This window comes from Xiphias gladius, chromosome 4, assembly GCF_016859285.1.
Source record: "Xiphias gladius isolate SHS-SW01 ecotype Sanya breed wild chromosome 4, ASM1685928v1, whole genome shotgun sequence".
NCBI classification, from domain to species: domain Eukaryota; kingdom Metazoa; phylum Chordata; class Actinopteri; order Istiophoriformes; family Xiphiidae; genus Xiphias; species Xiphias gladius.
Window position 1 is genome coordinate 8,854,708 of NC_053403.1, and position 26,872 is coordinate 8,881,579.

A 26,872-nucleotide genomic window follows, 5' to 3' on the forward strand; every position below is an offset into this window, starting at 1 on the left:
GCATCAGACTATTCAAGCACCACACTTTACACTGCCAATAGCAATGTGTCCTAGAGAAAAAGAAGGTGTGATGGAAGTTTTCTGCCCATTTGAGGACAGCTGAATCTTGTCAAGACCACATTTTCATCGGTTTAGGACATAAAGGCAATTCCTAAAGTACTTTGTTTACATTATACAAAATGCTAAAATACAGACATTGTGTGGCAGTAAAATGTGTCAAGTTGTGACCCTGCCCAGTCAAACAGCACATGAAGCAGGAGAAACTAAACATGATACATGCAGCTTTTGGATAAATAGGCATGTCAACACAAACAGTCCTAAAATTAATCTCTGAGTAACAGCACAGATGTATGCCTTATTTTTTCTCAAAATGACAACCTTAACACACTTTGCAAAGTATATAGAATGTGTGTAAAACACATCCTCTGTTAGTGGACTGTAACCATTTGATAACATAACACCAACACCTTTTACATTCTTTATTATTAAAAGTTCTACCAACATAGTAAAATAAGTTATACATCTGGCCATCAAATTACACATTTGCTTTACAGTTCGTTCTAAAGCAACAGCTTTGGGAAAATTATGGTATTCCTGAAATGCTAGAAGCTAAATCTCTCCTTTTTCTCCATTTTCAAAATAATTTCCACAGGAAATGACATTAAAAAAATTTTGCCCCTTAAAAATCACTACTATATATATATTTTTAAAAGATCAACACAAATGAAAATCCTCTGGCATATAATGAATTGTTATTGCACAGTAAGCTGTTTAGAAAAGTGGCAACCCTTTAAACTTATATTGATTTCAGACATAATCATTGATGTTTTGATTTAAGGACCACGTTTTTTAATTAACATCATTGCAGTTTTTTTATTTTTTATTTTATAACTGAAATACGAAAATAATCATGCCCTATGTTTGGACTGGATCTGGTTGGTTAACGTGATGGGTTTGGGGTAATGCGGTGTTCAAGTCCTCTGCCAAAACTGGTGGCATTTTTAAGGCTTGACCATTGCTGGCCTTGCAGAGTCCTGAGGGGCCTCCTGCTTCAAATACAGGTCCTGCCCGGGGCTGCTGTGAGCTCCTGCTGATTTGTGGAGGGCATCGGGTGGAGCCTGACCATAAGCATCACCAGGATGTGCAGGATGGGGTGAGATACCTGGGGGCAGGTCCACTGGTGGGCTCGCATGGTCACGTGGTCCGGGGAAGCGCATGTCAGGAGGGACGGGTGGACGTGGTCCAATAGGCCCACGGACACCTAAACAGGACAAATGGAAAGGGAAACATTAGAGGTAACATACAGTGGCTGAAAATTAATGAACAAATCTTTTCTTTTGAGAATTTTTAAATTTGGTACGTATAGTTCTGTACTGGGACATACTGTTTCCAGGATGTAGCCATAGCCTCACACTGTCAAAAAAACAAAACAAACTTTTGCCTTCTTTCACCTACTTGGCTTTTAAATATTATCAAACTAGCTGCCAGTTGTTGAAATGGAAAGATTAAGACTTTAAACAACATAAACACACTCACTAAAGTACTGCGTGACAACGCTGAACTAACTATAAAGAAACAACATGTAATTTTTGAAGAAATACTACAATGTATTCTTCTTAAAAATGAAGAGATGAACTGGCAGGTTATGAAAAAAAACCTTGCACCGTTCAATGCACTCAAGGGTTTTGCTGCTATGGCCTGACTTGCTTAGTTTATGGTGTCTAGTGTTAAACTACAGATGGATATTGCCGTGTAACTGAAATTCAATAATTTTACCGACTACATGTCTCTTCTTTTGGTGGCGCTACTGCCGCAATACGTTTTAGCATTTACCATCCTGTAACTGTGGCCACAATAGCTGCTGTTTAGCAAAAGTTACATAGTCAGTCACCAACTGCACTGACAGACTACAGACTAAATCAGCGGTGGTTTGTAAGAAGTCCCTAACTAAGGGAAGGACATTTGTGGAGAACTGGACAAAACAGGTTATTTACATCTCATCCTTCAGACCGGACTTTCTGTAAACATGCACCATAAACACATTCCACTGTAATCTTTACTTTCCCGTTGTTCGTGCGTGTATTTTTTTCCTTCATGTTTGAAAGATCTTCATGTTCATATGGTGTTCATTGTTAAATTTGGTTTATGTTCATTCTCCATTTAAAAAATATGAATCAATAAAAAGAGAATATTATTTATAATAATGATAATATCAAAAGGTGATGATGTGCTGAAAATGAAAGAAAAGGCTGAACATACCGTGTGGTGGAGGCATCGGTCCAAAGTGATGAGGCAGAGGGGGACGGAAATGTGGTTGTGGTGGAACCCGAGGATCAACGACATGGCCAGGACCAGGCCTGGGGTGGAATGCATGTCCGTTGATGGGTCGAGGTCCAAACTCTCCTCCCATGGGTCCAGGCAGAGGCATACCTGGGTGTCCGTTAGCTGGTAGTGGAGGCCCGTGAAGAGGAGGAGGTACATTTGGAGGAGGAGGACCAGGTGGCAGGTGGAATGGGCCGGGGCGTTGATGTCTGTAAGGTCCGGGTGGTGGCAGACGGCCGAGGGGTCCAGGAGGGAGCAGTGGGTCATGGAGTCCGGGGCCAGGTGGAGGTCCTTGAACCATGGGGCCGGGAGAGTCCCTGATTGGAGATGCTAGGAAGGATCCAGGTCCCTGACAAAATACAGATGAAGGCAGAAAATCAGAAAATGAAATGTGCTGTGATTTCAGGCGCAGTCACCTCAATTTTCCTGTGAGTGAATATAGATTCATTAAAATTTTACTCATGCAGTGAGGAAATCCACAAACCACACAGGTTACTCCCAAAATAAAGTGCATTTAGCCAGGGCTCAATCACATGACCCATAACCACACACCATGATTCTTTGGATGAAAAATAAACCCACTTTCACAAATACCTGAACTCTGACACACATACAAATATTTCCCAAGACACATTTTGAGCCAGTGTGGTCTTGATGAAAAGAATCATTGCTTCTTTCAGTGCTGTGAGAACAGGATAAACCACACACTCAGCCCAAAAAGTTAAGTCAGCCCCAATGAAGCAAAATGCCTTAAAATCTCTTCCCAAATCAAAATCCAGCTTTAGGGGAAGAGGGGGTGGAGTGCTTGCATAGACTTCACACCGAGCACCTGGACTGGACAGCCTCTATACTCACAGGCTCTGGACTCACTGTGGAGGCCTCAGCCTCAGCCTCTGCTTTAATCTGTGGGTCTACTGCTTGTGTCTGTTTTAGAGCAAGGACATACACAATGGACATGAAGGCAGGAGCTCTAGGTCTACAGATGGAAGGCAGGAGGGTATTGTATAAATAAGAGTCTGATCTGCTGAGAAAACGACTTACAGATCCATCCATGTTGGTGGGTGATGAGCTGCGGGGGCCCATCATGTCTGAAAGAGGAAATAAACAGTGTTAAAAGCAAATGAAAAGCTAATGTGAAGCTTTTGAGATAAAGAGACCACAGGAGACATACCCATCCCAGGGATGTGTTTGTTTTCAGGGTAACGACCATGAGGATCTGATGGAGGTCGAGGACCTGAGGGGAGACAAAACCAAGATGCGATGAAGAATGAAAACTCTCAGGACTCTGTCTATAGAATGTTTCCAGGGAAGACACAGTTATAAGAAACAAAGAAAGAGGAAATAAAGCATGACAAGGGCAAAGAGTGGTCATCTGTACCCCACGAAGAAAAGGCTAAGAGGAACAAAGCATTCTGGATGAGTGTAGAGCCCCTGAAAACTTGGTTTCAAATGTAATTCTCTTTAATTCATGACTAATAAACGACAACAATCAAAATATAAATTTAAAAATCAGCCTCTCTTCATCAAGACCGTTTAGGTGTAGGACTTTGTTGCTCACAGTGAAAAGCTAATTGAGAAAAAGTTTTCAGGGCCTTTACAGACGCAAAAGGTGAATTTCATTTCCTCTGCAATACAAGAAAATCTTCCTCAAAAGGAAATTTGTAAATGGTTCAACAAAAAAATTCAAAACAAGAGCAGCAAAGAGAGTTGATGGCAGAGGTAACAGGAAGATGCAGGATTGCTAAACACACTGGGAAGAAATAAAAGGAAGAACTGAAGGTGAAAGAGCTGAAAAGAATAAAGTCAGGAGTGAAAAAAAGAGAAAGATTAAAGGACTAGAGGTTGTAGCAGAGGGATGGTGTCCAACTCTGGTGAAAATTAAAGATGGTGAAGTAATCCACGGAGACTCACCATACGGGTCAATTCTTCGCCCCACAGGGGCAGAGGGAGGGCGCCTGGGACCCTCTATCATTAGTGGAGGGGATGGTGCACCCCCACTCACGGGAGAGGGCCCATATGAATCACCTGTTATGATCAAACCTTCCATTTAATAAAGGAAAAGAAAAAGCTAGCAATACATCACAATCTGTGCAATGAAGAGGTCCTCATTCCAGGCTCTCAAAGAGTCAAGTACATTGAAATGACAAATGTACAACCACAACAAATGTGATAATAGAAAGAAAAAAAAGAAAAGAAATGCAGAATATTATTAGAAAACAGCACTGTCTCGCCCAAAGCTCTGCAGGATGAGAACTGTCCGAATAAGAAAACAGCAGGCAATGCGTGTGGTCTGTTTACCTTGGCGAGGGCCTGCAGGTTGTCCAGAGTTTGGTCTGAAGAGAGGAGCACGGCGCTCATTCAGTTGCGAAGTTATTACAGCCAGCCTGTGAAGGGATGGGTGGAAAAAAAACCAAAAAAAAACCCTTACAGTTAGAAAGTAATAACCTTGAGTTTTAATGGCTAAGTCTGCAATTAACAATTATTTTCATTATTGATAAATCTGTTGATGTTCTCAATTTATCATTTTGTCTTTTGAAACAGAAAAGTGAAAAATGCTTGTAGCAATTTTCCAAAGGCCAAGATGACATTATCAGTCAAAAGTTGAATTGTAACACAACAAACACAACAAACAGACACTTAAAAATATTTTTAGTAATTCTGCCAACACTTACTTTTCACGGAGCTTTGATGATTCAAGCTTCTCTTGATTCAGAGCTCTCTCTGCATTACGAGCATTCACCTGGACACAAAATTTGAAAATTACAGAATTAGTGAGCAACTAACATCACGCCTCAGCTTGTTACTGATGTTAGTCAGGCTTTAATATCCATGTGAAGTATTTTTGCATATGTGAATAAACTGTGCCATTCAGTGCAACATACCCAATTTGAATGAGTTTTGTTTTCCTGTTCTTTTATCTAAAAAACAGAAAGAAAGTAAGAGAAAGACATTCAGTCAGGGTTCAGGTTTTAGTAAAATTTTTCTCTGTACTTGCACATTTCAAAATTAATAAAGCTGACAAGTCTACCTGCTCTTTGTAGACTTCCTCAGTCTTCTTCATCTGCTCCTCCATTTCATTAATGCGTTGCCTTAAGACTTTAACCTGCTCCTCTGCCTCAAGAGCTTTTCCTCCCACCTCAGACAGCAGATTCTCTTTGCTGCGTCGCTCAAGCTCCTCCTTCGTTAATTTCCTGTGAAGCCAGAGAAACACACTGCTTTGACCAAAAGCAACCCAGGGTTCATAAAGATGTTTTCCATTTTAGAGACACATGCTTTTACTCATGGGATGTTTGACTGGATTTAGCTAAAATCGCGAATCTTATTCTTCAGATAATCATAATTACGGTCAAATTTACATTAATAGTAAAAAAACAAATACTTCCAATACTGTAGCAACCTCTATATCATAAAACCTTCAAACACTGGAAATCATAAAAATGACTTAACGCATTTAAAGACTGCCAGACCTGCAGGAAAAATACGGCAACATTTTCTACATTGTGTAACAACACTACTGAATGACTGCTGCAGGCTTCACTTACTGCTGTAGAGCATTTTCCTTCTGTTGGTACATTTCAACCATGATTTCATTTTTCTGCTGGAGGATCTTGAACTGGTTTTCAACATGGCTCTTCTCGCTTTTTATGGTTGCAATTGCATGTTCAAGCTCCTGATGTTGTTCTTTTATGAAATACAACAACAGGTTTAGTGAGAGGCAGGTAGAAAGTCATATTTGAAAACACAAATTGAATTTTTCCACAAAAGAAACATGGCGAACACACCTTCCAGTGCCTTTCTAGTCTTTTCTTCATTGAGTAGTTTAGTCATGAAGCGATCCCGCTCTTCTTCAACTACTGTGAGAGTGGTCTGGACCTGGGAATAAATAATGTAAATGACAACTTAAAAAAACAGAAACATTACTACAGAAGCTGCTTAACACTTTAAACAGTAGTTATAACATTTGTCTTTCGTGCATTAACTATGGTGAGTTTTAATCGTTATCTTGACATCTTACCCGGGAAATATCCATCATCTGTTTGATCCTGTTCTTTATGGCTGTTTTCTTATCTGTAAAAGACATAGAAAGACTCAACAGCTGAACACAACATAACTTCGAATTGTGGACTACATATCTGTGGCAGCCCTTCAAGACTACTGAATCTATTTGCAAGTGTATTATTCTTTTTCCTAAATTAGTGAAAGAGTTGGACTTACCAGGTGCTATTTCACCATTGGCTAAAACTTTGGTGTCACCTTTTTGTAGATCACAAGCATCTAAGTCTGCCAGAAGTTCAGACAGCACCTGCCAAGAGACATTTTTGTGTGGAGAGAGCCAATAATTTGATGGAAGTTAGGGACTAATACGTACCAAGAAAAATTGTAATCGTAGCAGGAAAAAAAACCTGATCTGACCTCCACGTTGTGATCTTTGAGCACCACAGAGTCTTCCAGCTCTTTCTGGGACTTCTGATAGCTTTTAATCTGCTCGCTCAGCTCCTTGTGCTTGTCTTCCCAGCTCTTAATTGTAGCCTTAAGCTGTAAGAATTGACAAAAATCAGGGGATCGCCTCGGGAAAGCAGTTTATTCCTAAATTATCTAGTTTTAATTAACTTTATCGCAGAGATTTATCCTAGTCTGACTCCATATACAAATAAGAAACACAAAATTAACCTCTTTGTGAAACGTAAAATTATTTACAAAATCGGACTAACATATCAAATCAAATGAACAGGTATCGCTGATTGACAAAATATTCAAACAACTCTACAGTCATCTCACTGTTTTGTTCTCTTGTTTTAGTGCTGCATATTCTTTCTCAAGACATTTGTGCTGAACATTTCTCGCATCTTCACGAATCTTGGCCTCGTCCAGGAGAACAGTAGTCTGTAGGAAAAAAACAAGTTTATTAGATACAATGAAAGCAAAAGATTATAATAATCCTCAAGAGTCTTGCAATGTGCAAAAGAACATGTACCTTAGCTAGCGCTTCCTGAATCTTTTTTCTGCTGAGCTGTAGCTTCTCATTTGACTTCTCCAATTTCTCAATCTGTTAAAAGAAACCATTAAACACCAGGAATCTCGGAAGACGGTTAAAGTAACAACAGAAAAGAAATAAGTTAAACAAGTACCCTGGTTTCATTTTTCATAGAGTTTGCCTGCTCTTTTTCTAGTAGTTCCGTGTATGTGTTCTTTTCTTCAGCCATTTGCTCATTTCGTGATTCTGCCTCCAAAACCTTACTCTGCAAAAAGATAATGAGAGAAACGTCACTAACAGTCCTTAATAAATAAGAAGCAATTTTACTTGCTGTCCAAATGACATAAAACATCCAAAAGCCATTTACAGAAACAGCAAGTGCACTTCCTCATTCTTAAAAACTAATTTTAAAATAAAAACACTCAGCACAGGATGAGCAAATACATAAAAACAAAAACAAATCCTTAGTTCTGAAGTGCTTACCTCCAGGTCTTGCAATCTTTTAATTGTGCAACTAACTGTTTCCTTTGACTGCTTTTGGTTTTCCTTGAGTTGCTCAGTCTTTAAGAAGAAGAAGAAGATAAAAAAGATTAAAAGTATAATGACTTTCTCTGAAGTAGCTCATAGATATTTGATCACTTTTTTCTTGTAGCTCACCTGCTGCTGGAGTTCAGAAATCTTTGTGAGTGCATCATTCTTTTCTTTTTTGAGTGCATGGATTTGCTCTATGAGCCTTTTTTCATCCACTTTTTCCACAAACGTGCAAAACAAAGCACACCATCAATTAGGTTTTACACATCTGCATTTTGTGTATATAATGTGAAAAACATAAGTAAAAACTTACCACAGTATTCCCTCTTCCTTACCTAAAAAGATTTAGAAAAGCAATAAACAAAAATAAGTTTGATGTCTTATCAACATGGTTTAAAATAAGTCACAGCACTATCATTATGTACATGTAGTGGAATAGTGTGTTAATAGTGTCCAACAGTTATCCAGATAAAGGAAAATATTAAATGATGTCAAACCAAATCCATAGTTAGTTAAGCCCAGGAGAAAAAAAAAATTAAATCTAATCTACTACAAATACTATTAATATTTTTTCTTCATTGTTGGCAAATCATTACACATCATTTGAGATGAGAGCAGAAATATCAAAACACTTACTGCCAACACAGTCCTCCAGAAGAAGAGGGTGAAGGTCACTACTCCTACAAAGGCAGTGATGACAACCGCTTGCCAAGGACAGCCATACAAGGTTTCCCCAGGCCTCCACTCTTCTGGCAGGAGTGAAATCATCTGAAGATACAGAACCACAACCACAATGTTCAGGGACAGGATAAGGAGGCATGAAAAAAGCTGTTTAAAAATAGTTAATGGAAAGCACAGTTGTATGTCAGAATAGGGAAGAAAAACACTTGTTACCATTATTAACATGATTAAAATGTTAAAAAAAAATATTGTGACAAGACTTAACATAACATGAGGCAAGAAAATATTTGTATATTATAATATTAATTATATTAAGTCACTGCAGCAACTCTACGGACATGAACTGAGTCTTGCAATATTTACATATTTACATATACCACTAGACTGAGATACGGTGTATTCATTAACCAAATTCCAATGATGAGTGATCCGTTACTCTATTCACACAACTGAGAAGAAAGGTTACTAGGATATCAGCATTACCATAAAATAAATCTTATATAATAACAGTAAAGCCTAGTGCTGCATAAACAATACAATGTTCCTTATGCCTCAACCAGGAATGCAGAAATCTCAATTTATGAGCAATTAACACCACAGCAGCCAAAGGGGAACAAAAAGGCAAAAGTTACAAAACTAATCGGCTCTTTTACAAGTTTCCTGCCACTACCACAATCATTATTACATCAACAGTATTACTGAGTGTATTATGAGGTGTTGCTGTTACAGTGTTTCAGCAGCGTAGGAAACCACTATCTGCAGTTACCTAATTGCAAGCAAAATGTGGTTTAGTTTACAGTTTAACCAATCATTAAACAATGGTGGTTTGCTGACATAAGGCTTAAGTATTCGAGTCTCCTATCAATAGCCCAAATGGACAATATTTTACCACTGAGCTATTGAAGGTTTTAATCACTGTCCAGTCATGCCCTCTGTATATCGCTCCAAACACAAAGAAACCTTTGAACTGAGCATGAAGCAGTTCAGACTGGAACAGAAACACATGGCTCTATTGCTCTAATGACATACTGGAATTACAAATGAATTAATGCACCACATTCTCTGGAATGATTAACATGTTCCCCTTTAACCTTTACAACCAGTTGCATTTCAAAAAGTCTACTCGTCCAGTATAGCAGTGCCTAAAGGAAGGACTGTGAACCTACTATGTTTGAAGGCATTCAAACTCTAATCTACACAGAAAAGTTAGAAAGTTGAAAATTCATAAAGACCGCTTTGTAAGCAGGAGACCCTATATGAACAATCAACTTCAGTTGTTGGCGAAGACAAGTATGGAGAGTAAATTCAGGAGTAGCTAAAATTTAAATCAATGTGCATCAGTCATATGCTCATAAACACGTCAGCAGGCCATGCAGCTCGTCTGGCCCACGTCAATTATTTATTAAGCTTAGTTTTTCCACTTACATGTTGCAGCTCCTTCAGAAAAAACACGTAAACATGTTCCGGCTCCATTACAGGTCGGGGGGTTAACGTATCGCTCTCCGTGCCGGTGTTCAAAACAGAAACGGAACTAGCCCATGTAACGTTATGCTATATTGACAGATTGTTAGCTAGCTGGCTAGCAGGTTAGCTACCATCAAAGTAAACCACCGTTAAGGTAGCGTTAGCCGTTAAAGCCGTGCGGAGTCTGAAAAACGAACACACGTCTTCACAAACGAGACATTTGACAGTCGAAACAGATGGTAAATGGGACTTGGCAACAACAGCCGCCTAACGTTAATTACGGTTGATTCGTCGAATCCCATTCACTACCAAAAAAAAAAAACAACAACCGACAAGCTGGAGACGTTAGCTGAGCTGGATGCTTAAATATGGTACAAAAAGCAATTAAAATGCTAGATCAATTTGACAGCACGAAGTCTGTTTTACGTCTGTGTCTGATGGTGACTATCTACCTTTCCATATCGGAAAGGCCAGCCGGTTGTGCTAGTAGCCAGCTCAGCGCCGGCTGTGCTGAACTTCAGCCTATAGTCAACAAGACGGGGGGGGCGTTCAGGAAACATCGGTCATTCCTCTTCTAAGAAAATAATAATTGTAAAAATTGTAATTATTACACCAAATCCAAAACATTTTTGGAAACTGTCATACCATTCCAGCCTCTGAGCCTTTGGTGGGTAGTGGTGGAAAGCAACTAAGTACATTTACTCAAATAAGTACAATTTTGAGGTATTTCTACTTTACTTGAATATTTACATTTATGCTACTTTGTACTTGTGTCAACTATTGTACTTTAGACTCCACTACATTTATCTGAAAAATTAGGTCACTACTTACTTTGCAAATTGTGATTTTACAAACAAAATATATGATCACCTAACAAAATATGAATCGTCCTTAAAATTCACTACACCTAAAACAGCTGTACATTAAAATGCTGCTTACTTGATATCGGATTAGTAATAATATTCCAATAATATGATATATAGTAGGGTCCAAAAGTCCGAGAGTGTATGGGAAAGTGGTTTATCATATCATAACATAGTTCCTCCAAACTCTCACTCTGCAATTTGTTTTCGTTGTTTTCTTATTAGCTAGTTGGAACACAGCATATGCAGCTCAAGCAGGTGATGGTGGAATAATGACCTACAGTAATGATGAGCTACTTTTGTTCAAAAATCAGTATCCTGTTGTTGTGAGCATGACAAGAAATGATGAGAAACGATGCAGCAGAGACAGACTCTGCCACAAAGTAATTACTGCACCAATAGTCTGTGAAGTTATACATTTATTCTGCCTTTTTTGCCAAATCATTTTGTTTTCCTCGTGTTCTGTGGCCCAGTAGTGGTCCAGGGCCTGGTGGTTGGGAACCACTAGGTTAAGAGATGGTTGAGGTCTCAGAGTCATGAGACTCAGTGTTTAGAAAAATGAATAAGCATTCCTCCTGCATTATTGACTTCATGGACTGAAATGTTTCAAATGTAATATACAAAACACTGGTAACAAAAACAATTAAGCTGACAAAGCTGGTGTATACATTGTATGGTGTATGCCATAGGTTACAATTCTTAGACTTACCACAGTAGTCCACTCTACAATTTTACTCTTGACAATCGAAAGGATGCAGCCCATGTAAACAATCCCAGTTGAGAATAATCCCACTTCTTCTTTGTGAATTTCAGACACTGATTCCGATGGGTCCAAAGATCCTGGAGGAACAAAAATGACCTGTTACTTAATTTGTGTATGTTGGACAAAGGAAAAATTCTCCTTTCAGGTTTGTCATCTCATGCATTAGAAATAGTTAAATTATATGATTATGTAACAACTCTCCCAAAACCAGGTAAAGCGAAGACAGAACCAAACAAGTCTTTATTTATGACTTTAATATAATAAAACCTCAGGCAGTTTAACTTGAATTGAACTGAATTGCTGACCCAAGGAATGAACTTCTGAACCCAATTGTGCTATATTTTACGATCGCTCAAGTCCAACATGCTCAAAATAGGTTTACATCATTATGCCCCAAATAGAGGGGATGAATGGAAATGGATTGAATAGAAATGTCTAATTTAAGGTGAGGGTTGGGCAAAAAAAAAAATTATCATTTGACTTAAAAAAAACAACAACAACAAAAAAAAAAAAACTTCAGTCACACCATCTACATTACCAACCTGAGAGCGAAGACTTCACCTCGATTCCAAGGCCCATATCTAAAGGATTTTCCAGAGTGTCTTGTGGGACCTTCTGTATTCCATTTGATGCGCTGAATCTTGGCTGATTGTCTTTGTTTTTATTAAAGTGTCCGCCATCCTCCTCCACGCTGACATCTGCTCCAGTGTGCACTTCATCCAAAACTATCTGCTCCTCTTCAGTCTTGGCTGGCCTTTCGTCATGATACGTTACCGTGACGTTGTCTTCAATCTCAGTCTCAGGGACACTGTCGACCTTGTCTTTTTCAACAATGTGGGGCATTTCTTCTCTAACATTCCATTCAAGTTCATCTAGAGTGAAAATATTGAAAAACACACCTGTATTAAGGTGTTACTGAGGGAAGTAGTTTTGCAGTTACATTAGAAACATCATGGCTAGAAAGTAATTTATTTGTGGAAGGAAGATTCAGTTTTTTTTTTTTTTAGGAGAGTGTCGTGGCGTTGTTTACATTCACACATACTGAGTCTAGTGCCAGTCGATGTGGTCTGTTGCTTTGTCAAAAGCGTGGTATTTGCTAAGATGGAGGTCAACGTGATTCTCTTTAAAGTGAAACAAACTTTGAAATATAAGTTTAGCAGTATTAGGAACAATCATCAACTGGAGCCAAACTATTTTAAATGTAATCTGTAACTGGCCTGTACACCACATTACATCTAGGGATGTACTGATCTGACTTTATCATTCCTAATAAAAATTCCAATGTCCCAACTCAGGATATCTGCAGACAGATTCCCAATACCAGTGCTGTTATGATGTTAATGTAGGGTAACATGAAGCCAAATAAGTAGTTGCTAGCCTGCTATAAATTAATGACACAGTTGGCGAAGAAACTGCATTTAATCCTGAGTCGTAATGTCTGGCTAACAATCGATCCACGTGATAAAGTGGTACCACCCCCAGATGGAACTAGCAGATTGGGTCGGTACATCCCTAATGACATCTGCAAATAAAGATTTTCTACTTGGAGACGTCCTTCAATGTGTAAATAACGGCCTTTTAACACTTTGTACTAAATTAGGTCTTAGAAAGATCCCATTACAAGTGAGATGTCAAGCAAAGCACATTTTGCATACAATTGTGGCAAATAGCTGAAGCTACATACTAGTTACCAAACTAAGTGTCTACTTGTTCTACTTTGAAGAGTGCACAGAGCCTGACAAAAAAAAAAACAAACACATAATTTGAGTAAAGATGAATAGATTATGCCAAACAAGTAGGACAAGAGGGGTGAGATATCAAATAGCCGGTTCAATCATCTTTTCTGGCCGTACAGCCCAGCATCAATGTGCACCTTGTCATTCTAGCAGAGGTTGCAATTCACTGTCATCAGGGAAGTGAAATTCTATCCCAAATAGTCATTAAGGAGACCATCGGGTAACAGGCGTGAACTGCATTGCCTTTTAACTGGATGAGGACACAATCTGGATATATCTGTAAACAAGATAGTTGTCTTAACAGGGCTGCAGATCTGCTGTGGCACACTGTCAAGTTCTGCATTCACTTTATCTGTGGATAATAGGCTGGTGAAATACACCTGTCTGTACACCTGCCTGTATATAATATATCTGTCCGTGAAAGGCCCATATCAGTTGTTAAAATAAAATATGCACTGGGGAAATCAGTCTGAGTCCACCAATTACAGAGTATTCAGTCCTCCAGCCCTTATCTATAATCTATACCAGATACTACATTAAAATAATAAAATAATAAAAATCAAACCTACCCCGGTTAACATCTGGTTCTTTTTCTGTTGCTAAAGTTGTGTAGTCACTGGCTGTTGAATACTTCTGACGTAGGCTGAATGCAAGCCTCTGGAAATGATCCAGTATTTCAGTCTCCTCATCCAAACTACTTGTGTCCATATGGTGGTCATTATCATGATTCGCGTTCAGGCTATCCAGCATCTTCTCGACCTCGTCCAAGATAGTGTTTTCAGAGGCTTCCAGGATACCCTCGAGTGCATTTTCAATGTCCTGCGTGGTGCCTTTGTGTGACAGACGGGTAGCCTGCAACTCCGTGTCCAGATCAGAGAACATGGCCTCCACTCTGAAGACATTTTTTAGACCCAGAAGCCTTTGGACTCGCTCCATGTCTTTCACTGTGAAGTGGTCTCGCAGCAGAGTCAGTCTCATCACGCTATCGCTGTATTCTGGCTCTACAGTCGACGCAGTTGGCAGAGTTTCAGTTACAAGTGAGGGTTTGTCAGAGTCTGTTTTATCTGATTTTGAGAATGAAAGTGCATTTTCATCTTCAAGTAATTCTTCTTTCTCCTCAACAAGTTCTTCCTCCAGCTCTGCATCTTTCTCATCTTCCCTCCCCTCTGTACGTGGTTCCTCATAAATCTCTGCTTGCCTGACAGATAAATCTAGTTGACTGTTATTACTCTCAAACTTCGTCATTAAATGATCATGTATTTGATTTGGCAAGCTGTCATCTACTTTCTTTTGATCTTCTTGGACATCTAAATCCCTTGATTGCTTCTCTTCTATGGGCAGATCCTGACGTGTTTCAGTTTCGGTACTGACTAATTCCTCATTGGTCATTGTCTTGTTTTCTTCTAACAAAATGTCTAAATCCTCTCGATGCTCCATCACAATGCTACTGTCCTGTATATCTGCATTATCATCGCTGACCTCTGAATCTTTGGACAGATCCTCCCCTTCCTCTTCTTCGTGCCCAATGGGTTCATCTGTTGTTTTAATGTCTGATTTTTCAGCTTCAGGAATGTCAGAAGTATTCTCTTGAGATATGGGACCCACTGATATCATACTTGCTTCTGTTTGGTGGTGTATCCGTGGTGTATCCTCTGTGGGTTTTAATGTTTCATCCCAAGCTTCCTCACGTCCAAACACTTCTCCATCACTCTCATCATCACGATCAAACAAAAGTCTCTCAGAATCATTGACTGATTCTTCATTTTCTGTTTGAACAGAGCTGGAATCAGGACGATCCAGAAAAACATGCTCCATGTTTTCTGGTTCTTTTGGAAATTCTGTTGTTGGTTCTTCTACATCTTGTTTTGCTTCCTCAGAAATCTGAGGGGTTTCTGCAGCCGCTTGTTCTTCCTCATCATCTTCGTCCTCTTCTGAACTCAAATCGTGTGCTGTCGTCTCTCCCCCAGTGACAACCGAAAAAACTGCATCTCCAAATGATGTCCACACGTTCTTCTCCTCTGCAGTTTGTGGTTTATCGTCCTGCATTATTGGAGGAGCTTCCTGATGTTTGAGGGAATCAGATGAGGGAGAGTTCATGGCTTCTTCAGAGAAAGACAGTAATGGAGTTTCTTTTATATCATCAGTGTCATCTACAGGGTGACTTTCCACATCTTCGCTTTCCTCATCTTCGCTTTTCTCATCTTCGCTTTCCTCATCTTCGCTTTCCTCATCTACATACGGTGTAACTTTCTTGGTGATTTCTTCATCGGTGGTGACAGCATCAAAAGTTGTTCCAAGGGTAGTTTTCAACTCAGGGATTTGCACTCCTTCAGAAATCGGGACTGGTTTGTTTTCTGTAACAAACTCATCGTTGGGCACGGATTCCACTTCAGATTTTGTGGGTTTTTCTTTGGTTTCAATCCCCTCTGACACAACATTTTCAAGAACGGACTCTACTGCGCGGTTTTGCTCAACTTCTTCAGCTCTTTCAGTAACATCAGGTGTAGCTGCTGTATCAGGTTCTACTGCTAGACTAGAAGGCGATTCAGATACCACCTGAAGCTCAGGTAAAGAGGCACTTTGGTCATCTGGGACTTTATCAAGATCCTCTGAGTTATCTTGATGCTCAGTTTGTTTTTCACTGGCTATCACTTCTTCTTCAGATGGATGTGTTTCTTTGTGAGTGTCCTCTGCCACCTGGATTTGGCCAGACGTCCCCTTATTTTCACCGTCATTCTCCTCCACTAAAGAGCCTAAGAGTAACTCTACGTCATAATTGTTAAACTTATCAAATCCAGTATCAAAACAGACAAAATCTGTTTCCTGAAAACAAGACAAAAAAAAATTTAATTACAAAAAAAATGCTTTGGAATATATAAGTGCTATTATCTTATAGTTTGAAAGCTCCATTGTATTTTAGATTGCATTTTTATATATCACATGAATTCAGTTAGTCCGCAACATATATTCATACCTCTGCTGGAACTTCAATCTCTTTGTCAGTATAAAGGTGGTTAACTGCAAGAAGATCCCTCGGGAAATAGCCAAAGTTATTGCCAACCTATAGACAAAAAAAAAAAAAAAAAAAAAGAAGAAGAAAACATGTTGAGGATTACAACTACATAGGCCTACCCAGATGTTATCCAGAACCAATTAACCACTTATACTTACACTTCCGGCCCACATGTCAGGCCTTCTACCCGCCAGTTTGTAGTATACATAGATAGTTTCTGATTTCTTAAATGACAGGAACCGACAATCTGGTCCTGTGAAATCTTTCACTGCTTTCCCTCGACACAGAAGCACTGAGAAAGCAAAACACAAAATTAAATTGCAATCGTTTCAAAAAGGAAACCTTAAATAACATGTCGTTTGTCACAGATTGCTCAATTCAAGAAAGCAAAAGTTGAAACTGGCAGCAACTTTTCCAAGATGCATTCAGACAATATTGCGGGTTTGCAAATAAAGATTACTTTCATTATTCATTAGTACGTCTGTTATTTTCTTGATTATTCCATTGTTAAACATTGGTGTATGTATGATCAGAAAACAGGAAAAAAGCTGATCCCAATTTCCCAAAGTTGACATATTCAGCTATCTTGATTTTTCCAACCAAAATAAATTTGGTGTAATGTAATAGAAGATTAAGAAAATCAGCCAATACTGACTTTTGAAAAGTTAGAAACAATTGTTTTTTTGGCAGTTCTTCTTTTAAAAAGATTTAACCAATTGATGGTTTATAAAAATAGTTGCTGGTAGTTTTTCGCAAAAGACTAATTGTTTTAGCTCTTTTAAATAAATAAAAAACATGCAACACAGAGAAACTGAAACTGTTGCAACATTAAGGAGATGGTCAACAAGAAAAATGTTAACCATCTGCATTGTCTGCATGACGTGCCACGGTTGCTACTTAAATCAAAATATTATGGTTTTAGTCCTTTGTTTAGTTTCAGATTTTGGTTTAAACACACGTTCTCGAAATTTTCCCTCATTTGAAAAATGAGGACCCAAGCAACTTCTCTACTCAAGCCTCGTTCTCGCTGGCTGTATTGCTTTGTTTTATGTGTTAATGTGGCTAAACTTTATTGTTTTATGACTCAAATCTAACTCTCCCCGATGATATGACACCAGTACGGTCATTTTTCTTATCACCCAAACCAGCCTTCTGGGTCGTAGTTAACACTTCGCTGATACTTTCAGGGGGACTACAGCGGCAACAGTGCCCTCGGGCTTGACCTCTCTTTGTTTAAATCTGACTAACAACGTAAACTTGAATGCAAAGACAACCTGTGCTAACAGTAAAAGTTCATTTTTTATTCTCTGTCAGTTGGTTTAATGTTGAATTTAAAGAGTTTTTAAGCTAGTGACACTCTCTAGTTATAGTCTGTGTCAAGTGACGTTGTCAACAAGACGAGACCTAAAAAAAAAAAAAAACAACAATGCTAACGTGGCTAGCAATAGAGCTAGCACGGCTTGTACTTTCGTGTTAACCGGCGTTTGCCCAGGTATTACTTTTACATTCCGGCTTTTCTCCCACAAGCCGGTCGGCGGCTAATCGGCTGCTAACATTAGCTCCCACTCTCCACCAAGCACGGCAGGCCCGAGCTGCCAGGCGAACGGCCAACACAGGGCTGCGTCTGAACGAATAACCCTCCCGAAGCAAATGATTAATGTTAACGTTAAGCTCGCCTCGTTTTCAGCAAGCAGAGCAGAGCGACACGGCATCCGAACAACCGCCCCAGGGTTGTCCAGGTCGCAAATATCGACTGGTAGCAGGTCAAGAGATAAGGCGCAGTTTATGGCTAGCTCTGGTATCGGGATGGAGGAAGATGCATCCTTGAAATCCCGTTGAGGTTTACAACAAGCCAGAAAACTTACTGCTACAGTCCTGATCGGCGCATCTTTTAAATTCCGAAAACCTTTTTTCCAAGGCTGCGGTTGAAATAAAATTGAATAAAAGTAGTAAAAAGCCTTGTCTGTAAAAGTGTTTTGCTGCCATGCTGGCAGTTTTGTTGACGGTCTCGCTTCGGCTGCTGGAGCATGAGCACTGGACTGGAGGAGCCGACACGTCAGCACATCAGATCCGGCTGGGTGTAGGCTCTGAGAGGCTTTCACAGGATGTTCGGTCTGGATGTGGCTGCTTCAGGTGAAAGTGGGGAAACGACCTCGAACAGATGCGGCGATAAAAAGGGAAACCGCAGAAGCTCCCGGCCTCATCGGTTAGTACGTGCAGTGTCCTCCGGAGTAACCCACCGCAGCAAGAACATCTACAGCATGGTGAACAGAAATAGGAAATAGATTGAAGAGCGGGTCTTCGCCATCATACATTTTTGAATACATAGAGGCGTTTGGTGCGCGGTAATGTCTCGCACTCCCCCTCCCCAGAGCCCCTCCGGTGGAAAGATGCCAGACAGCCAGAAGAAATGTTTAATGAAAAAAAGAAAAAATAGAAACTAAATACCCACCTTTTCATGACCGTAAAGAATGAATCCAAAAGTTAGTTAGATTCAGCCTCAGTTTAATTGTCCTTACTCCAAATTTGGCATTGTGAAAAACAGAGATAACTGTCATGTCCTTAAATACTCAATGTTTTCACTCAGCACTGTTCCAAATTTGTAGCTTAAATCTCAGCATAACATAAATTTAACTGATCCCCTAACCCAGGGAATATCCTCTGTATCCTTATCAAAAAATGTAAAATTTATGCTCTATGTATAATCATCATACACATACTGTAACTATATCATAATTAGCTGACTATTACCATAGAAACTGAGCTTATACTGAAACTGGTTTGCCAAGTGAGGTAAAAAGAAGGTGTGTACACTGAAGGTCCTGGAAAGTTTTAGGCACTTTAGGTGGTAAGATTCTTACCCAACGTGCAGCACCATCAGGGGGGCGTGGGGTCAAATTCATTCTGAGGCATGACAACGACCCCAAGCATACAGCCAGAGTCATAAAGAGCTATCCTCAAGACAAGAAGAACAGGGGGCCCTTTCAACAGATGGTCCGCTCCCCCACAGAGCCCTCAACACCATGGAGTCAGTCTGGGATCACATGACGAGACAGGAGACACTGAGACAGGCTAAATCCACAGAAGAACTGTGGCAAGGTCTCCAGTGTGCTTGGAAACAACCTGCCAGGTACCTTGGAAAAATGTGTGCAAGTGTACCAAGGAAAACTGGAGCTGCTTTAAAGGCAAATGGTCAATCAAACACAAATTTTATTTAGGTTTTTTTTCTGCTTACTGCACTATGTGTGAAGTTAATTGATAAATTAAAAACAATTCGTGGCGTTAGTTCTGAAAGCATCCTCACTTTACTTTTAGTGCCTTAAACTTTTCCACAGTGTTGGTTTCTTCCTCATAATCCAAAAAAAAAAAAAAAGGACTTGTGCCAGTCAGTGGAACACACCATGTAGACAGCAAAAGACAGAAATAATTTCAGGCACAGTTGTACACAGATGCCCAATTTCTGAAACAAGGGTGATGCCTGAAAGTATCACTTCACTTCAAGGTAGCAAAAGAAGTAATAGATCTTTGCTCCGCCTCTTCCGACTAAATCAACCAATAACCGTGCAGCTTTCCCCTCCACTTCCTCAGCCACTACGGAGGGAGCGTGGTAAATTGTAGGAAATAGCATTTTGAAAGGTCCGCACAGCCGTGATACAAGATACCGCATAATAGTTCTTAAAATAATATGCCCAGTTTTTTTTTTGTAGCAGAGAGTCAGTATCTGAATAGCTGCTGCATGTTGGACTTAAATGTTTGTTCACTCATCAAATTTTAGCATTTCTTAGCACATTTGGCTAACAAAACATCTGAGTAACGTTACTGCTCAGAAGGTAGGAACCGAGTTAACCTCGATTTTTCTCCACATACCAGTTAGCTTGCGTCTTACTCGTCTAATTTAAAACATTTTAATATATCAGTGACTACCTATAATAGCTAAACATTTGTAGGGGGCGGTGTTTATTTGAAAACGTGCTATGAAAACAGAGTTAGCTTAACAATGAACTACACCGCAAAAAAAAAAAAAAGCTATCTCTGTTGACTAAAATGTCAGATAACTACTGGCAGTGGTCTGTGAATTTGTATTTGCTATTACAGCTAAATTACACAGCAATTAGCCATAGCTCATATCAGGTCTGGATACAGTGTTTCTTGAAACCAATGACGAGCTGCGGGTTTTCAGGGGGTTAATGTGAGCGGTTCAACAAGGTGTAGAGGTGGACCGTCTTGCTGCGTATACTCTGAATGTTTGTTTTTGTCAGTGCGAGAAGTAAATCCATTATTTATCTCGCAGGCATCTTGTAGTGGCTGCTCGAGTGGCGGTTGCCCTGTGGGTATGCGCTCCTTCAGCGCTCCTCTGCAGCTAGCTTAATGTTTTGTAAGCAAAAGCTCTTTTTTTTTTTTTTTTTTTTGTTCCTGCAGGTCGAGGTCATACACCGCCCTTTTGACCAAGTGGATAAAAGGCAGCCGTCTTACCTGAGTCTGACCGCTGTGCCGATTATGGATGACTTAAATAGAGAGCTGGCGCCTCTTGAAGACTTGGAGGACGACAACGACTCTTCGGACAACAACTCTGCAAAAGGAGTGAAAAAGTCCAAACTCCCTGTGGTTAATCCCATGTGTGTAGGTAAGTTGTGTATACATACAGTGTTTCGTTTACAAGGTAGAACCTATTCGACCTGGACCTATTCGAACTGTCAGGGCTGATATATCAGCCTTTATTAACGTAGCGCGGATATATTGGTATCTGTGTATATGCTGACTGATAAATTACAAATAATTCCGGTGCAGAAACATTTAAAGATGTGTTACAGTTCATTCCGAAACGGTCCAGTCCGTAGATTGTTACCAGAAAGTGCTGAGAAGTTTATCAACTAAAACATGTTCAACTCAATACCACTTAATGCAGCTTAGTCACAATTTTTTAATAAAACAACTTCATAGGATTTTTATTGAAATGTATGTCTCTGTTACTTCTTTATGTAAAATTAAAAAAAAAAAAAAGACAATTGGTCAATATATCATTGTCAGATATTTGCCTCAAACATCGATATCGGTATTAACTCTCAAAAATCCAGTATTTGTAAAGCTATAAACTTATAATAGCTAATAATATTTACAGCAAATCCATTTATGTCATCAAATAATAGATTTGTTTTTTACCCTTAGAGACACCGAAGGAAACTGGGTTTCATCAGAGTACCAGGATCTGTCTGGAGCGGATCAGAGAAGCCATGCTGCATCATAGATGGCAAGAGGCAGCAGAATATATGGCATGTTACCCCCAAATGTTAGAAGACAGAACTCAGGGCTCCACACAGCAGTATAAAGAGGTAGGTTTGTTTTTGTAGCTTGTTTTGTGTCATGTACCCATCGTCCAGACCATACGGACATATGAGACACAAAAGACATGAGTTACTACCCATAATTCTACACTACAGCATGATTAAAAGAAAGTTTGCCACAAAAAAATCAGTTTCCAAAAACAGTTAATTCTTTTACATTGATCCACCCAAAAAAAATTTGCAAAGACATTTTTACTAAACAGTATATACAGTATATAAATAAAATATCAGTTATGTAAAAACAGTTCAAAGAAGTACTGTATGAGAGTTTGATATCAACATCCTTGATATTAACAATCTCTTTGTAGCTTATTTGGAGACTCAGTGCTGAGATCCTTCACCATCAACCCAACTCAAAGCTGGAAGACTACAACAACATCTATGAACGAATGAAACATTCAGGAGTTAAGCATTACCTGATGGTATGTTAGCTAATAGATTTTTTTAATGTTATTTTTTATGTCGATTTCCTTTTTTTTTTTTTTAATTTGCCGAATCACATTTGAGACCTGTCTCTCTGCGTCTCTAGATCAGTCTGGAACATTCCTTCCACCTGCTGCTCCATGGTCACATTGAAGATGCGAAGCGTCAGCTGTCTGCCGCTGAAAGCTGGAGGCATGGGAAGGAGTCGGCAGCTCAGTATCAGAGGACTAAACTGATCCAGGCCTACAGGAGCCTGCTGGATTATATCATCTGGTGTGACAAAAAGTTAACATACTGCAACACTGGTAAGGCAATACACTCACAACACCCAAAACATCTATAATTTAATTGTATCAGTTACTTTGGCATTACTGCAAGCTCTGGTGTGATGTCATACTGCCACCTGCAGGGCAGACCCAGTAACCGTACACAAAATAGAAGACCTGAAGAGCTGGTTATGTTGTGAAAAATGTATTTATGTACAGTCCTGCCACTCAGTGCCCTCTGATGTGATTTCATGTTTTTAAAAAAGCCTCTGCCTTGTCTCAGACTAGATGTAAATTGCTCTTTTTTGTTTTTCTTTTATGTGATGTTTGGCTGCCTGTTTTCAGACTACCACGACTCTGGTGACAACCAAGAGATGCATAACTACTTCAGACAGGCCTCTGTGAATCTGAAGGAGATTTTGAAAAATCCTGGTGTCTGGGATCCCTTCATACTGAGTTACGTTGAGGTAAGCACACAATTCCCGGCTGCCTGATTTAATTATAGAAATATTTCTATGTATTTAATACCGTGAGATAAGAAATGTTAGAGTTGAGCTTCAACAATAAGTCAATTGACAGAACATTGTTTGCAACAATCTTGGTAACTGATTAATTGTTTCTCATGGTTTTTTAAAAATATTTAAATATTTAATTTTTTTATTTTTTTTTTATTTTTTTATTTGTTTTTAGCCCCAGAATAGACCCTGTTATACATTTTGATATCACCAGTCTCAGTTTCTTGCCGCTGTATTAAGAATGACTGTTTTGTCAGGCTGGCTATTGGTCAGTGTAAGGAACTATCCTTACTCACTGTACAACCTTTGTTTTATTCTGGCAGATGCTGGAGTTCTATGAGGATCACAATGAGGCCCTGAAAGTCCTGAATGACTACGCCTATGATAACAGTTTTCCACCCAATCCCAATGCGCATGTCTACCTGTACCGGTACTTAAAGCAGCACGATGCTTCAGAGAGGAAACTGATGAAAGTTTTGAAGGTGCATCTTAAAAGCACTGTAGCCAGTGCAATATTGAAGTATTGCTTTGTTTTGTCATAAATGACACTTAAAATGGCATTTAAAATGATAATTATAGCATCTTAATGTATTTATTTCTTAGTTTGACATATGAAACTGTAATAACCCCTGTGAAACAGCACAGCATCATTATGATATTAACCAGAACTTGTAACTGCCTGTTATTCGATTTAAGGTAAAACACACAAACAACACACAGATTACTAATGCATCTGTAAAATGTCACTTCCTCGTGCCGTAGATCCTCCATGTGTTAGTCCCAAGCCATGAGTTGATGTTGGAGTACAGCTCACTCCTGCTTAAGTCAGGTAAATGCAGATAGAAAATTAAATGTCTAGCATTTGGCAAGTTCATAATCTTACCAGATAATTAATGATACATAGAACTGAAGTTAATCAAATTCATGTTAACAAAAGTTCAATTTTAGTCTTCATTAACCAAGTGATTTATTTATCTGTACTGCTTCTCTGTTTAGAAAGTACTAAACAGGCAACATCAGGAGTTTATTTTATTGTTTAGTTTTTAAATATGTTGTCTGTTGTTATAGATATGTCTACAAGTAACTTTTTCTCTGTTCCATACTATCCATTATTGATGGGTTTTTTTGTTTGTTTTTTGTCAGAGAAACAAAGTGATATCCAAAAAGCTTTAGGAGTCGTTCTGGAAATGCTGGACTTTGCCTGCTGGAGGAGCAACCTGGATGTGTGGAAGTGTTTAAAGACCATTATTCAGAAATTACAGTTACAGTATGTAAAAAAATTTGTTCAATGGGAAAATTGGAAGCTCGGTTTTTGATTAAACTTTTAATTGAAACACATTTCTTTTTTTTTTTTTTTCATTTGACATATATATTTGTACATTTGTGTATTAAAACAGAGAAGACTGGAGGAACGTTGTCCTTGGAAAAATGGCCGGAAGAAAAGACTGGTGGCCTGCGCTGCACTTCACAAGCTTCCACGCCAGTAAAGACTCTGAGGAGAACCCAGAGCTGATGGAGGTGAAGGCGTCACTTACAAAAGTCCTCTGCCCAGGTAAGTTGGTGTACATTATTATACAATCACTTCTGGAGGTACTGTCAGATGTGAAACGATTAGTTAATAAATCAATTGGCCGATCACTGAAACGTAATTGGCGACAGTTTTAATAATTTTATGAATTGTTTGTCATTTTTATAAGCAAAAATGCCAAAAATTCTCTGGTTCCATTTTCTTAAATGTGAATATTTACTGGTTTTGTCAGTCGACTGTGATAGTAAACTGAATATATTTGGGTTGTTGGTCAGACAAAAGTCATTTGAATAAAGCAGCTTGGGTTATGTAAATTGTGATAGTCATTTTCAGTACTTCACAACAATTTATGGACCAGTTGTTTAACTGAGAAAATGAGCAGCAGATTAATCAATAATGAAAATAATTATTTCAGCCCTAATTGTCATCTTAAAAGGAAATATCACTGTCATTTTCTATGGATGTTACAATATGTCAATCTTGGATATTTATAAATAATTGTAAAGGCAAAGATTTTTAGGCTAGATGTTGGAGAAGAAATGCAATTTTACCGTTTACAGTCAAGCTCTCATTGTGCCTCTAAAGTCTATTTTAGTGCTGAACATTTCAGATTTTTGTTGGCCTGGCGACTGCTAGTAGTACAGAAGCATAGAGTAGGTTTAATAAAAGACACTGGAGCTGAAAGCAGTGCCTCAGAATAATGTTGAAAAAAGGTTAGTCACATAAATATTCCACACATAGGAGCTTTGTAACAGTAATTTAGAAAAAATTACCATCAAGGTACATGTTACAAGATGTGAAATTAGCTTTTGAAGCCTTACTGTAGCTTCTTGCAGGAAACTTGACCTTGTAGTTTGAGACAGTAGTTGGCATTTTACCGTTTAAAGAAACCATGAAGTAACTACAAGTAAATAGAAAACTCCAGTTTCTTATGTGTGCTAGACACTAATACAAATGTCAATATTTTGGAAGATAAGTCTTTTGTTAACTAATTTTTTATTTAAAGCTAAGTCGTTTACCTGCATGGAAAAAATTGCAAATATTTTACCAATGACATGTGGTTCATAATTCAGAAGAAACTAGTGTAAACATGTCTTTTTTTCGTAAGAGAAAACAGTAATGCTGTGGTTTGTGAAAGATTTCGAGATCCGCACAGGTGCTAACAGCAACATACTTGTATAGGATTTTGTTGCCTCTGTGGCACCATTTTAGGCACTGATATGATCTGAAAACAGCTGAGTACATATACTATAGATCTTTATTGAAATGTAGCTTTACAGCTCACCAATGTCTTTCTTCTTACAGACCTAATTCTGAAGTACGGTGCTGCAGGGGTAACCAGTGAAGAGTGGACTTGAGAGAAGAACACAAAGACAATATAAAATGGTGTCTTCACAATTCCCTCTCAATAACAGGGCTGGGAAGAGCTGTCGGGAAACGACTGAAAAACTCTGGCAAACGCGTCTTGATGGAGAGCAAGAGTCTTCATAAATGCACTTTTTACACAAAGTTTATTTATAGAAGATTTTCTTTTCCTTTTGGGTCGTAAAATGTTCTTGAGGTTCACTGACACACGGATATGTGGTTCCAAGATCAAAAACTAACCTTTTTTTTTTTTAAAAACATCGTTCCCTCGAGTGTGGTTAATTGTGCCATGAGCTTTGCTAGGATGGCACAAGCTGCATCGTCCACTAGGCGGAGCTCTTGTTTTGTACATTTGCAGTGAGTAGCTGGAGGTTATGACCACCTAATTTTGACAAACTGAGTGAGGCTCTGAATCAGTGCTCCTGTTGGTTTCACGGTTTCTGTAAACACTTTAATGAGGGCGGAGTCTCATTCTGCCCTCAGCTGACCTTTGACTGCCGTATGACAGGGTTCTAAGGTCATTAGTGAGTGAACACCACACACAGCCTGAGAGGTTTTCTCTCTGCCAACTCTATTGTCATGTCGGAATAGTCTACACAGACCTTTCAGAAACATGATTTAGAGAGGCTTAAGTCAGTGGGACAGACCATTGACAGGTGGTTACTGCTAATAGCTAGTATTAGTCATTTTCCCCTTGAATGTGAGAGGTACCTTCTGCAAAAGATTATAAGGGACTTGTTATCAGCTTGAATATGTGCTAGTATATTGTACAAAAACAGTATATCCATCCCTGTCTGTCCTTTGTTTCACAAACAATGCAATGCAGTGCCTCTTGCAGTAAAGAGGCTCATAATTTTTGATGCAATCTATTCAAAAAGGAGATATTTTTGTACCACAAATGTTTCTAATGGCATGACAGGGTCCTTGGCCTTCAAACGCTGTGCTTAGTCCTTTGCAACGAACCATGAAATAAAGTCTTGCATCCAGCAGCATGCCAATTTAATAAGTGAAAGTGTCTGTAATGGTTCTGTTTCGGCTTGCTACAATGTTGGCCATGCAGCAACTCAGTCAGCCGTTGTGTGTGT

General features: G+C 39.0%; 2 protein-coding genes across 4 annotated transcripts; one reads left to right on the plus strand and one right to left on the minus strand.

Moving 5' to 3' along the window:
- Window positions 1-464: 464 nt before the first annotated feature.
- mia3 (MIA SH3 domain ER export factor 3) lies at window positions 465-18,585 on the minus strand. 2 transcript variants are annotated; one of them, XM_040126104.1, is made up of 28 exons: window positions 18,214-18,585; window positions 16,507-16,640; window positions 16,310-16,396; window positions 13,905-16,158; window positions 12,142-12,471; window positions 11,546-11,676; window positions 8,465-8,596; window positions 8,142-8,163; window positions 7,955-8,043; window positions 7,781-7,858; window positions 7,452-7,562; window positions 7,298-7,369; window positions 7,102-7,206; window positions 6,736-6,858; window positions 6,538-6,625; window positions 6,338-6,390; window positions 6,105-6,195; window positions 5,865-6,003; window positions 5,351-5,513; window positions 5,205-5,240; window positions 4,995-5,062; window positions 4,621-4,706; window positions 4,234-4,347; window positions 3,494-3,556; window positions 3,364-3,410; window positions 3,178-3,246; window positions 2,260-2,671; window positions 465-1,261 (listed from the first exon to the last, which is right to left on the minus strand). In XM_040126104.1, the coding sequence occupies exons 1-28, from the start codon at window positions 18,332-18,334 to the stop codon at window positions 1,002-1,004; spliced, it is 5,478 nt and encodes a 1,825-aa protein (XP_039982038.1). In that variant the 5' UTR covers window positions 18,335-18,585; the 3' UTR covers window positions 465-1,001. The 2 variants fall into 2 exon arrangements, with proteins under 2 accessions (XP_039982038.1, XP_039982039.1); XM_040126105.1 differs by lacking the exon at window positions 3,178-3,246.
- Window positions 18,586-19,906: 1,321 nt separating this feature from the next.
- taf1a (TATA box binding protein (TBP)-associated factor, RNA polymerase I, A) lies at window positions 19,907-26,037 on the plus strand. 2 transcript variants are annotated; one of them, XM_040124456.1, is made up of 11 exons: window positions 19,907-19,984; window positions 20,768-20,972; window positions 21,515-21,678; window positions 21,999-22,112; window positions 22,220-22,418; window positions 22,725-22,846; window positions 23,218-23,376; window positions 23,657-23,723; window positions 24,038-24,161; window positions 24,292-24,446; window positions 25,728-26,037. In XM_040124456.1, the coding sequence occupies exons 2-11, from the start codon at window positions 20,846-20,848 to the stop codon at window positions 25,778-25,780; spliced, it is 1,284 nt and encodes a 427-aa protein (XP_039980390.1). In that variant the 5' UTR covers window positions 19,907-19,984; window positions 20,768-20,845; the 3' UTR covers window positions 25,781-26,037. The 2 variants fall into 2 exon arrangements, with proteins under 2 accessions (XP_039980390.1, XP_039980389.1); XM_040124455.1 differs by having other exon boundaries at window positions 19,925-20,178.
- Window positions 26,038-26,872: the final 835 nt, after the last annotated feature.

What these genes read in the sequence shown, in the direction of transcription:
- mia3 (XM_040126104.1), bottom strand. Translation starts at nt 18,334, where the DNA reads ATGGCAGCAAAACACTTTTACAGACAAGGCTTTTTACTACTTTTATTC. An exon ending in AAGGAAGAGGGAATACTGTG is followed by an intron (nt 8,044 to 8,141) that starts GTAAGTTTTTAC and finishes TTGTGGAAAAAG; the next exon opens with TGGATGAAAAAAGGCTCATA. An exon ending in GACTAGAAAGGCACTGGAAG is followed by an intron (nt 6,004 to 6,104) that starts GTGTGTTCGCCA and finishes ATTTCATAAAAG; the next exon opens with AACAACATCAGGAGCTTGAA.
- taf1a (XM_040124456.1), top strand. Translation starts at nt 20,846, where the DNA reads ATGGATGACTTAAATAGAGAGCTGGCGCCTCTTGAAGACTTGGAGGAC. An exon ending in CCACACAGCAGTATAAAGAG is followed by an intron (nt 21,679 to 21,998) that starts GTAGGTTTGTTT and finishes ATCTCTTTGTAG; the next exon opens with CTTATTTGGAGACTCAGTGC. An exon ending in TACAAAAGTCCTCTGCCCAG is followed by an intron (nt 24,447 to 25,727) that starts GTAAGTTGGTGT and finishes TTCTTCTTACAG; the next exon opens with ACCTAATTCTGAAGTACGGT.